The sequence below is a fragment of the Pongo pygmaeus genome, chromosome 9 (genome assembly GCF_028885625.2).
Source record: "Pongo pygmaeus isolate AG05252 chromosome 9, NHGRI_mPonPyg2-v2.0_pri, whole genome shotgun sequence".
NCBI lineage: Eukaryota > Metazoa > Chordata > Mammalia > Primates > Hominidae > Pongo > Pongo pygmaeus.
Window position 1 is genome coordinate 13,939,646 of NC_072382.2, and position 12,596 is coordinate 13,952,241.

Below are 12,596 nucleotides of genomic sequence, written 5' to 3' on the forward strand. Positions count from 1 at the left end.
TGAATGAAAAGGATGGAAGGAGCTGTGCTTAGACCCCCAAGGCCCTTCGAGGAAGATGCATGAAGCAGAGGCCTGAGACTGCAGCAAAGGATTGTGAATTCATCTTGTCTTGTGCAGCAACATAGGGAGGATGAAATCAGATATGTTGGCGCAGGGCTTTCTGGTCAAATGATCTGTCTGATAAGGAACCTCTTTAGATTCTGACTGGGTTCAGGAATCCCAGGGTGGGAATGGAAGAGGTGCTGGGAGAGAGAGGCTGAGCTGCGGCTGCTGGGGTTGAGATGGGGGAGGAAGGAAGGATGGGGCCAGGCGCAGGAGAACAGATAGGATCCAGGAAGACCTGCCTGTATCCGTGAAGCCTAGCACACTGCCTAGCTTCAAAGTAGGTACATGGGAAATGTCAGAAAAACAAATCCAGCAAAGAAGCCAGGACAGGGTGAAATTCCTTCCCAGAAACTTGAGAAATCCACCTGCTTATCCCATGACACAATATGACCAGGATGGAATGTTGGTGGGGGTGGGAGCTGACCCACCTGTTGTTATTCACGTGGCCTTTGTCAAACCATATCCCCACTCTCATACTCTCATCCTATCTGAGATGTTTCCTTTTAAAAAGTCTTCTCTAATCACTCATTCAGCAAATATTTATTGACCTCCTAGTATGTGCCAAGCCCTGCTGTTGCTGCTTGGGCTTCAAACCTAATTAAAACGATCACCATCCCTGCCCTTGTGAATCTTAAACACTGAAATGCATGGTTACAGGTAGCGCCAAGTACCATGAGGGAAAGGTGGGCCCAGGCTCTCTGAGAGAGTGGTGAGGGAGGGCTGATCACTTTTACAGGGAAGTGACTTTTTTTTTGAGGTGGAGTTTCGCTCTTGTTGCCCAGGCTGGAATACAATGGAGCAATCTCAGCTCACTGCAACTTCTGCCTCCTGGGTTCAAGCGATTCTCCTGCCTCAGCCTCCTGAGTAGCTGGGATTAAAGGAGCCTGCCACCACGCCCAGCTAATTTGTTGTATTTTTTTAGTAGAGATGGGGTTTCACCATGTTGGCCTGGCTGATCTCGAATTCCTGACCTCAGTTAATCTGCCCACTTCGGACTCCCAAAGTGCTGGGATTATAGCCGTGAGTCACTGCATCCAGCCAGGAAGTGACATTTAAGCCACATCTGCAGATGCTAGGTGTTAGCAAGTCAAGAAAAAGGGAAAAGCAACCCAGGCAAAGGGAACAGCATGTGCAAAGTCTGGAGATGGGAAAGCACTTGGACTATTGTGGCCGTGGGAGGCCAGGGTGGATGGAGCTCACGGTAACGGGATCAGCGTGAAGCAGGGAAGGTTTGGAGGGAAAGGAGCACACAGGACCTGGAACTATGTGAAAGATTTTCTGTTTTATTCCAACGGCAATGGCAAGAAGGCATTAAGAGTTTAAAGCAAGCAAGGGATGAGATGAAATTTATGTTTCCTAAAGTTTATTCAGCTATGGAAAATGGGCTTGGGAGGGTGAGAGTGACCCTGGGGAGACTGGGTGTTGGAGCTCACCCCCGCCCTTCCTAGAGCCCAGCTCCAGCCTTTGGGCCTGTGTCTTCAGCAGATAGCCTGGGTTGGCTGTCACCAGAAGCAGGAGCTATGGGAATTTTCCCAGCATGCATGCCGAGGAGCCCAGGGCTGTAATAGACTTACTAGTAAGAGAGAATCTGAGATGAAGCTCAGCTGAGTTAAAATGAAACAGATGACTTTGCAGCAGGACTTGTCAGAGCCTTTGATTGGGAACTGTAGCTGGTGAACCCTGGGGAAGGGCCTAGAATGTAGCATATTCTATACTTATTTTGAAACTGTGTTTTCTATTGAACATTGTCTACCAAGCCCAGTCTGAGAAACTGCTCCGTTTTCTCTTTGCCTTTCTAGGGCATATATGCTAATGAACATGCTTAATTCTCCGTCTCACAACCTCTGCTCAGGGAAGTGGAACACCATTCTCTTTGGTTACAGATGGGGAAACAGATGAGTTCGGTGTTTTATGCCTGGGACCTTGGGGAGATTAACTGTTAGTCTTGGTAGCCAGCGAATCACAAGATCATCCTGGAAGACTGTGGGGTGTCAGCTTCTTCCACTTCTCCTGTCCATGTCTTGCAGACAACACTTCCCTGTTCTATCTACTTAGGGACATCACCATTAGTGTCCACCTCTCCTGACTCTCCTGACTGCTTGCCTTTCCTCATGATCTCTATTTTTTTTTTTTTTTTTTTGAGATGGAGTCTTGCTCTGTCGCCCAGGCTAGAGTGCAATGGTGCAATCTCAGCTCGCTGCAACCTCTGCCTTACACATTCAAGTGATGCTCCTGCCTCAGCCTCCCGAGTAGCTGGGAGTACAGGCATGTACCACCATGCCCAGCTAATTTTTGCATTTTTAATAGAGACAGGGTTTCCCCATATTGGTCAGGCCGGTCTCAAACTCCTGACCTCAGGTGACCTGTCCGACTCAGCCTCCCAAAGTGCTGGGATTACAGGCGTGAGCCACTGTGTCCAGCCTTCTCATGATCTCTTATTGGCTTTGGGAGAAGTAAGAAGTTGACTCCCTCAACTAAGAGCTTCAGTGCCCAATTTTTTTTTTTGAGCTGTAGTCGCTCTGTGTCGCCCAGGCTGGAGTACAATGGTATGATCTCAGCTCTCAGTGTCCTTTCTATGAGAAGACAATGAGCCCAGCATTTTTGGCCCCCAGGTCTTTTTATGATGCTTCCAGCACAACCCCCTGAAGCCCCTCTGTCTTCCTGGTTCCATCATGAAGTGTCCCCTGCTGGGGTCACTATGTTGGGGGCCATCCAAGTGGATGTGGTCATTTTCATCCCTGCCCTGGCGTTGTATCCCCAGTGATGTGAAGGAAAAAGACGAGCAAAGAGAAGCAGCTCCACAAAACCTGTTTCAGTAGGTTATGTTTTTATTCTACATTATTGGTAGGACAGGGAACAGGGCCAAGACCTCCACACTCCCCTGGGAAGAACAGTCAGGAGAATTAGATACATCTAAAGTGGGCACAGGACGGAGGCCAGATCATCCCGGGAGGTGGCTGGAAAGACTTAGGCTTAAGCCACGGGAGCCAGGCCGACCTGGTTGTTTGCCCTGTCGAAGACAGTAAAGTACTGGCGGATGAAGACATCACCCAGGATCCAAAGCTCTCCAGATTCGGTGGGGACGTTCATGCCCTGGAAGCCACTGATGCAGCTCCCCTCGCTCTGGAGAAAAGGAGAATAAAAGTGGAGCTCGGACACCAATTCAGTAGTGATAGGCGCTGGGTGATAAACATCCAGGGCGCCCTGGTCCAGCTGCAAGGCACATGCAAGGAGGAGCTTCCTGGCTCAGTGTCCAGGGACTCGGCTGTTCTTGGCCTGGAGTCGGCCTGCAGAAGCAGTCCACTGAACGACTGGTTTCTATGCATTACTGGCCATTATCTGGTGTTTCTGGCAGGCACAGGAACCCTGACATCAGCATCGGTGCTAAGGGGCTTAGGGAGAATTCAGCTGCTAGGAAGGAGTTTGAAAACCCTGCTGCCACAGCCTTTTCTCATTGTTATTCTGATCTGGTCAGGGGCAAAGCGGATGAGCTATTAGCCCTCTTGCCTCAGTAAGTCACTGTGCTTCGACCTTGTCTGCACATCACCTGGGGAGCTTTGAACCCCCGCAGCCCCATCCCATTGCTCAGGCCTTTCCCTCTCCTAATGTAATCAGAATCGGTGGGGGAGCCCAGGCATCAGTGCTTCTTGTTGAGTAACATGAGTCCACTGGCAAAATTAGTTTTCCGCCTGACGTTATAATAACAGAAGGGAAAGAGTTTTCTTGTGGCTCGTATAGCTAAAGATTTGCTACTTGATAGAGATGGTAGAAGTGTGGGAAGCCCCAGCCTATGGAAATTAGGATTTCCATTTGCCCAACCGTTGGTAGGTCTGATGTGATCAGTCTCACTTGGTTAACCTAACTGCACTCTGAGGGTGGGGAAAGCTGCCATCTCTACTTTTTGGATGAGAAAACTAAGGGTGAGATGAGCTGTAGTTTGCTCAGAATCAATGGGCTAGTGATTCAGACCCAGGACTTGGACCCAGGGGTCCAAATAGAATCCTATTTTCACTCGATTAACTTTTACGTCACTTGTTCCCTTAGGGGGCTGTATCCGAGTTCTTATTCCTGCATTTGTTTTTAATATATTCTTTTTCTCTGGAGGCTGTCTAGGGCAGATGTTCGTCTGCTTCTGCCTGTTGGCTTCAGCTCGTGGAAGTGCACTTTCCCTCTGCAGAGGGGGACTGTGTGGCCACATTCTGTGTGAACCCCTCTAGTGGTTGGTCCAGAGCCCCCTCACCTGCAGGATGTAGGCACTGGGTGGCAGGGGGTACTGGACTCCATTGATGGTGAAGACGATGTCGGGCAGGCTGCTGATGGCTGAGCAGCTGACCACCATCTGGAAAGAGTGAGGGTGGAAATGTTAGAAGGGTTTTCGTCCCTTCTGCCTGGCACACCCACTACTTGAGTGTAGAACAGAGCAGTCAGGGCTGGACTCACGTCGCCATCTGAGTTCTCGCTGGCTCCGATGTCGCTCTGGATGTTGGCAATGGGGCTGGTTGGGCCGGTCAGCAGAGAGGTGCCAGTGTCAACAATGGCCTGGCAGCCCTCAGCGCAGGCGATGGCCTCTCCGTTCATGGTGATGCTGAGGGCAAGAAGCAAGTTAAGGTCCCTGAGCCCTCAGGGGTACTTCTCTCCAAGGAGGAACCAGGAGGTGAACCCAGACATTCTTCCCCACCCATCCATTGGCCAATACGTGAAATTTCTGTTTCTCTCGTTCACGCACTCATTCATCCCGCATTCATTTACCCTACAAATATTTCACAAGTGCCTACTCTCTGCCAGGCATGGGAAATGCCAAGCTAAACAAGACAGCCTCACAGTTCCAGGCTGCAGGGAGCTCCCAGCCTAGCTAGCAAGATAAGTTATGTTGGCAGAAGGGCAAGATGAGCAGCCAGGCATGTGGCAGGGAACAAAAACAGGGTCCAGGGTGAGAGGTGGTGAAGGGGAGCAGCCAGGGGAACAGACATCCGGGGATGCCAGGCAGATGAAGAGAGAAGGAGGACATCATCAGGGGATGGTATGCGGGGAGGGACAGAGACCAGAGGGCTGGGGCAGGAGTTGGAGGAAATGGTGAAATTTTAGCATGGCTGGGCAGACATAAGGTGATCCATGTGTCCGGGTTTGCCTGGGCTGGTCCCAGTTTTAGTACTGAAAGTCTCTGTCCTGGGAAATTGTTCATTCTTGGGAAAACCCGCATAACTGGGCACCCTAGCAGGCCAGCTGGGGGAAGAACAGCGCGGAAATGAAGCTGCAAGGCAGACCAGGGAGGCCCTGAAGGGGAGGGTGGAACGAAGTGACTTCAGACAATTTCTTAGCCATTTTGGCCCACTTCTAGACTGAAAGTGACATGTTTCCTTGAGTGGGAGGAGCATGTGCTGGTTCACAGGCCCCTTAAATTGTGAGATGTGTGAACAGGTGGGTCCCCCGCTCTCCCCAGGGATGCTGGTGTATGGTCCTGCCTCCGTGACTAGGAGGACAGTGGCTATCTCACCCTTGCAGAGTCTCGGCTTCCCAGACAGCTCTTCTCTCCTCCCTCAGGGAGGTGTCTTTCTAGGGGTCTCTTTGGCTTGGCCAACTTCCACCTTCCCCCTGGAGTGTGTTCCCCTTTGCCAGCTGTTCCTGGGGGGATTCTGGAAAGCTGGTTAGCTATGAATCCATAAGGAAATGGGATCTAGGGCCCAGGCCTGGATGCTGCCCATCCATGGCAGTCTCACCTGTCCACGGTGATCTGCCAGTAACCCTCGACAGTAACAGGCACCCAGTTCAGACTTCCAGTGTAGTAAGAAGAGTCAATGCCACCAAATATCACCACGCTGCCACTCTGGTCATCGCTATGGAAAGTGAGGGGAGAAGACATAAATTTTTTTGTTCGTCCATTTGTGTGACCATCTGCTGTTGCCTCGTGAGAGCTACCCTTGATTGGGCACTTTCCAGGGCTGTCGTGGGGTGTGACCATGTGGTTTCTTTTCCTCTTAGGCCAGGGCCCATGCAGTGGGCACTGTCACTGTTATTTCCACTTACCATGAGGACACTGATCCTGAGGGAGGCTGAGGCCACCTGCCCAAGGTCACACAGCGGGGGAGTGGTGGAACTACGTTTGGAAGAACACAGGCCTTATAGGTTGAGTGTATGGTTTCCACTGTGGTACCCACTCTAGTTGCCATGGGGACCCCAGGGAAGTGAGTGTGTGACAGTGTCGGCTCTTAAAGACTTGATGGTGGAGGCCACTGGTTCTTTGGTGGGAGCAGTTTTGCCCCCAGGGGAATGTCTGGAGACATTTTGGATTGTCATGATTGGGTGAGGTTAGGAGATGCTGCCGGCATCTCATGGGTGGAGGCTGGGGATGCTGCCAAACATCCTACAGTGCACGGGACAGTCCCTGGCGGCAGGGACGTATGCGGGTCTGAAATGTTAACAGTGCCCAGATCGAGAAACTCGGATCTGGCTGGGGAGATACAGTGGCCCCACATGAAATATTTAAGTGCTCACAGAGGCAGATGATGTTTCAGAGCCACCTCGAACATTAACTGGCCAAGAGGAACACATGACAAAGAGCCTTCCTGTTGTAAATTGCAGGAGTCCTTGTTATTGCAATATTCATTTTTCAAATCTCTGCAGTTTCAGGTTAGATGCGGAAGCAAATGTCGAAAATTAATCATCCAGGGCCGGGCGCGGTGGCTCACGCCTGTAATCGCAGCACTTTGGGAGACCAAGGCGGTCAGGAGATCGAGACCATCCTGGCTATCACGGTGAAACCCCGTCTTGAATTCCTGACTTCAGGTGATCCTCCCGCCTCAGACTCACAAAGTGCTGGGATTGCAGGCATGAGCCACCACGCCTGACCAAGTGTATTCACTTTAAATGGCATCTTTGGGGGCCAAGGATGAGGGAACCGGCACAGAGGGGTAAATGGCTGATGATATTTGAGTTGTGCACATCAAGGGGACAAAGATGCTGGTAAAATAAGATGGAGTGCACATGGCCCGTCAGAGACAGACTTGGCACTATTACTCTCCAAAGACACACTTCTCCAGCCTCAGACATTGACTTTCCAAATCCCTTGCTTCCCAAGACCCTCTCCATCGCAGCCAGCCTTGGACAGCTCCTGCTGAGCCAGAACACTGTGACGTCTGGAGGGGGAGGTGGGAGGAGGCCCCTCTCCACTCAACTTACGCGCTGAGGTAGACAGAGAAGAGGTCCTGAGAAACTAGGCCCTGGTTCCAGATGTTGTCAAAGACGGGTGTGGCCCCAGAGGAGGAAATGCTGGGGTAGGCCAGCCCCAGGATGCCGTCAAAGGGAGCATAATACAGGAAGGAGCCGGGTTCGGTCTCGCTCAGGCCGAAGATCTGATTGGTGTCAGAGATGCCTCCAACCTGGGTGGGGAAACCGAGATGATGTTCACCATCAGGTCATGTTCACTGAGCTCTGGGTGCCAGCCTTAGGCCCAGAGCCACCCTGGTTCATCTCATGCAGGACTTGGCTTCCAGGGTATCAGCCCGGAAGGAGGGGAGAGGGACTGTCTCCTGGAATGCTCATTCCTCTGCTGGAGGTAACCATGGCAGCTGCTCTCCAGATGGCCACAGTCTATGACTCAGGGTGAGATTTTGCTGGAGGACAGATGGTCACTGGGTGTTTGTGTTTCTGATGAACAAATGCAAAGCAGACCCTAGACCCCAGGCGTTTGACCCCTGCCATGCCCCGCAAATAGCAGGGAGGGCTTGTGGAGACTTCATGACTTGGGGTGCTGCATGTCGTGAGAAGAAGGAAGAAGAGGAGGTGCTAGTAGAGAATTGAGCCTTTATTGAATCTCCCCACACTCCATAAGTTTCTGCTTGTGTGGAGCTGAGGCTGGCTTATGGCTCCTGGCATCCCACCCTTTTACTGACTGCCACCCAAGCTAGCAATGTCTGTGACATCTCTGCTGCTTCTCCCCCACCCTGCACCCCCAATCAGGTTACTTTTGTGATCACCAAGACTCATCTTGCTGGAATAAGCTTATTTTGGGTGTGCCTGATGGGGGGGATGCAGCGGCAGCCTGCAAGTGCCCACCTGGACAGTGTCATATCCAAGGATGCCTGTCATGCTGCCGGTGCCATAGGCGATGGAGACTGTCTCGCTGGTGGATTGGTAGGTGGAGGAATCCTCAGGGTTGAAGAGGTTGTGGTTGGCTGCAAAGACAAGCGGTGATTGTCAGTCTGTCAGAGCTGGGTGAAGGTCATGGGCTGGATGTCTTCCTGGGATGGGGTGTCCTGGCCCTGGGAGGGGCTCTCGAGGTGAGCAGTGACCTTTCCCCCTAGACCCTCGGAGCCCAAGAGACCCCAGGTCCTGTCCTGTCTCTTTGAACTACTGGGACCATTCACTGATGACAGGTCCCCAGCCAACCCCAAGGGCCTCCTGGGGACCCCTCCAGGTGAACATTGAGGGGAGCAGGCCTGTAGCTGCCCAGTGATGAGCACTTTCACCGTCTAGCCCCCGGCCAGTGCTCCCGTTATGATGTGGATGATGCCAGACACCTTATCTTCATTAAAACTCAGGTGAAAACACTAGAAGAGGAAGGAACCTGCAACACACATTGTTCATGACTTCCAAAGACAAACTCTCTTTCATTAGCAAACCTATGATTTTTTTTTTAAACGAGCTCAGCACTGACCTCCGGCATATTCTAGCCAGGCTTTGGAGCCATTTTCTCACACGCACTGGACTCTTTCCTGGTGGGCTATTCTACAGCCCTTTGGCCCCGTCTTGCTTTGGGCCCCCCATACTTCCTCTCCCAGGCTGTGGTTATTTAGGAGAGCTTCTCTCTGCCCTCAGAATGTGAAGTCTTTGACCTCAGGGATTATATCATTCATCCCTTTACCCCCTGAGCCCAGTGCTTGGCCCATAGTAGGTGCTCAATAAATGCCTGTTGAGTGGCTCCAGCAGGCTTGAGGTGGGAGCTGTCTGAAGCCCGCAGGTGTCCAGGATTCCACAGGGTCGGCTGGTGCTGGGGAGCGAGAGTGGGGTAGGGCGGGCTGGGCACTTACTGCAGGCGAGACTGGAGCAGTAGACTGAGGGCACCCACAGGTTGGAGGAGCCGGTGTCAAAGATGACCGTGAAATCCTGGGCAGGAGTTCCGATGCCGATAGAGCCGAAGTACTCCATCTGTCCAGGCAAGGACAGGGCAGTTCATGGACCGGGGACTCTGTTTTGGGGCCTCCCTAGGGGCTGTCTCTGGGTCATCTCCTCAGTTCACCTCTCCATCTTTTCTTTCGTTCCTCACAGTTCTTGTGTTTCTCTTCCCAGCCACTGCCTTCATCCTTCAAAGCCCAGCCGTGGCGTCCCTTCCTCCTTCAAGTCTTCCCTGATTGCTTCCCCAATTTACCCTCTGCTCTCTGCTAAGCACTACAAGCACTTAACAATCTGCTGTTCCCTCTTCAGCTGTTGTCTTGTCTGTCACAGTCTTCCCATCCTTACAGCGCATGTTCTCGGAGAATGGGGGTGGAAACTTCTAGCACTGGGCAAGTGACAGCTTAAGTGCTTGTGCCTTAAATCGTGTATCAGAAGCTAAGCAAACCACCTAAAGATGGAAACGTGTCCAGTTTTCTTATTTCTACATCTAGATGTGTACAGCAGGTTGTAAGAAAGGGCATTGCCAGTATTTTTATTCTTTTTTTTTTTTTTGAGACAGGTCTCGCTCTGTTGTCCAGGCCAGAGTACAGTGGTACAATTTTGGCTCACTGCATCCTCCGCTTCCTGGGTTCCAGTGATTCTCCTGCCTCAGCCTCCCAAATAGCTGAGATTACAGGTGTGTGCCATCACGCCCGGCTAATTTTTGTATTTTTAGTAGAGACGGGGTTTCACCATGTTGTCAGGCTGGTCTCGAACTCGTGACCTCAAGTTATCCACCCGCCTCAGCCAACCAAACAGTATTTTCTCAGTGGCAGCATTTGCCTGCCTTGCCGGCTCTGTTCCTGCCACACTGGTCTGCTTGCTGTTCTTTGGTGATGACTAGTCACTCCTGCCCTAGGGCCTTTGCACTAGCTATTCTTATGCCAGGAAAATGTTTATTCTAGAACTTTCCTTGGCTGATCCTTTTTTCAAAAATCAATCATTTGAATCTCTAGTCAAATGTCCCCTCTGCCAACAGGCCTTCCGTGACCACTTTATCTAAATTTGCCCCCTCTCTATCTTCTTTTTCCCCATAGTCCAATTAATTAATTTGTCATGGCCCTCATCATTACCTGAAATTATCTTACATGGTTGTTTATTTGTCATCCCCTTTAGAGTATAAGCTCCAGGAACTTTGGTTATTCACCATCATTTTGGCAACTTGCATAGCCTCTGGCACATAGAGAGGTGCCAATATTTGTTAAATATTTGTGAACTAAATAAATGCGCTAACCAAGCCTCTTACCAAGGGCCTGCCAGACCCCATGCTAAGTACTCCAGAAAACATGATTGTATTAATTCCTGGCAACAATCTCTGATGCTAGATATTAGTGGTTCTGTTTTCCAGACCAAGAAACAGGCTCAGAGTATTTAAATGACTTGTCCAAGGTCCTGTGGCTTAGAGGCACTAGGACCCACATTTGCACCAGGTCTGTTGGACGGCAGAGGCCAGTCTCTGAACCACGGGCATCACTGCTTTGTGCCCTGTGCCCTGTGCCAGGCACAGAGGGGACATACAATATCTGTGGGAGGGCAGGGTGTTTGTTATTCGGTCTCAAATAAGAAAGTCAGGGTGATCTTTCTGAAACTCAGATCTGATCTTGTCACTCCCCTGTTTAAGATATACCAGAGGCAGTTAGGATGGAGCCTCTCTCAGTCCACTCCTCGTCTCCTGGGCCTCAGTCTGCAGCACCTTTCTTCCCTCCCTCTCGGCTCCCCTTCAAACGCACTGTGCTCCTGCCTGCTACAGGGTTTGGCACAAGGGATCAGGCTCTGCGGAGTTCTGTCTTGTTCTCTTGGAAACTCCCGCTCTTCCTGCATGGCTCCAGGGAGGCTCCCTGCCCAAGTGGCAGACTCTCGCAGTGTGACACCTTCACTCTGTAGTCCTCCTGCTGCCTGTTCTTTTCATTGGTTTGCGAGATTCCTTGATTATTATGTTTCTCTCCTAGGCTATGAGTTTGGTCACCGCTGTCTCCCCCTGAGCCCAGCACAGGCCCTGACATATAAGGAGGCGCTCAGAAGAAATTAACATTGCATGAAGGAGTGAACGAATGAATGAATGAACAAAAGAACAACAGCTTTGACTGTGAGCTTTCCTGCCTGCCCTGGGCCCCTGACATCTAGGGGGCAGACTCTGGGTCACTGCCTGGAGCCTCAGAGCCCAGGCCCGTCCTCCAAGACCCCTGGGACACCCTCTTTCCTGCCGGCCAATTCCGCAGAGTTGACCCCACCACTTGCCCACACACTCACATCCAGGTAGTTCTCCAGGGGCTGTTCATCTACCAGGGTGGGAGCCTCCCACTGGGGGAAGTACTTTCTGGCTGGGTTGAGGTTGTGCTTCTTCAGGAAGTCCTTCAGCAGGCCATGCTCAGACAGGGTGCGCCTCAAGGACTTCTTTCTGATGAGGGGGACTCTGTGGTTTGGAGAAGGAAGAGGAATTAGGCAAGGATTCTGCACAGCGGGTGCTGTGGCAGCCCCAGAAGGGAAGGGAAGCTGGTCTAAGAGAGGAAGAAGGAAGGAAGGGAGACGCCCCCACTTCTGCCCAATAATGCAAAGAAGTTAAGCTGACTAGTGGTGGAGCTGGGAACCAAACCCAGGCTGGACTCTTAACCAGCTGATCTAAGAGAGGAAGATGGAAGGAAGGGAGAAGCTCTCACTTCTGCCCCATAATGCAAAGAAGTTAAGCTGACTAGTGGTGGAGCTGGGAGCCAGAGTCAGGCTAGGCCCAAGTTTTAACCATGTCTGCAGGGCTGCCTCCCAAAAGGGCAGACAGAGAGGCAGAAAAGGGGGCTGGAGACAGCGGTAGAGAGAGAGAGAGAAAAAAGGGAAGAAGGAAGACACGGGAGGAAAGAAAGGTGATGTGAGAGGCAGCGTCTTCACACCCACGCCACCTGGACTCACTTGTACATGATGCACTCAGAGAGCGCCACCAGACCGAGCAGCAGCAGCCACTTCATGGTTGTTCCCGGATTCCAACTCCAGGGAGAAGGCAAGACGGGAGGAAGGTGCAGAGCAGCAGCATGAGCTGCCCCTTATATACAACTCGGGTCCCACCTTATCGGCCTCGGAAGGTCACCGGTTCCCTTGATCCCAAACAGAAAAGCTCCTGATAAGATTGTCGCTGCCCTGAGCCACATTCTGAGACCTTTCCAGCTGAGGCACTTTCCATTGTAACCTTGTGCCATGGGGAGGGAGAAGGGTGCCATGGGGGTGGACCCACAGAGAGAGAGAGGAGCAATGACCTGGAGGCTTTTTTCTTTTCTTTTTTTCTTCGTTTTCTTTCTTTTTCTTTCTAAGCAATGACCTGGAGGCTCATTTGTTTTCTTTTCCCTTGTTTCCTT

At 51.5% G+C, this 12,596-nt stretch overlaps 1 protein-coding gene across 1 annotated transcript; it reads right to left on the reverse strand.

Moving 5' to 3' along the window:
• Nucleotides 1-3,078: 3,078 nt before the first annotated feature.
• Nucleotides 3,079-12,212, reverse strand: LOC129007810 (pepsin A-4-like). Its single transcript, XM_054439088.1, has 9 exons — nt 12,157-12,212; nt 11,506-11,668; nt 9,132-9,249; nt 8,158-8,276; nt 7,282-7,481; nt 5,823-5,939; nt 4,546-4,690; nt 4,346-4,444; nt 3,079-3,228 (listed from the first exon to the last, which is right to left on the reverse strand). The coding sequence occupies exons 1-9, from the start codon at nt 12,210-12,212 to the stop codon at nt 3,079-3,081; spliced, it is 1,167 nt and encodes a 388-aa protein (XP_054295063.1).
• Nucleotides 12,213-12,596: the final 384 nt, after the last annotated feature.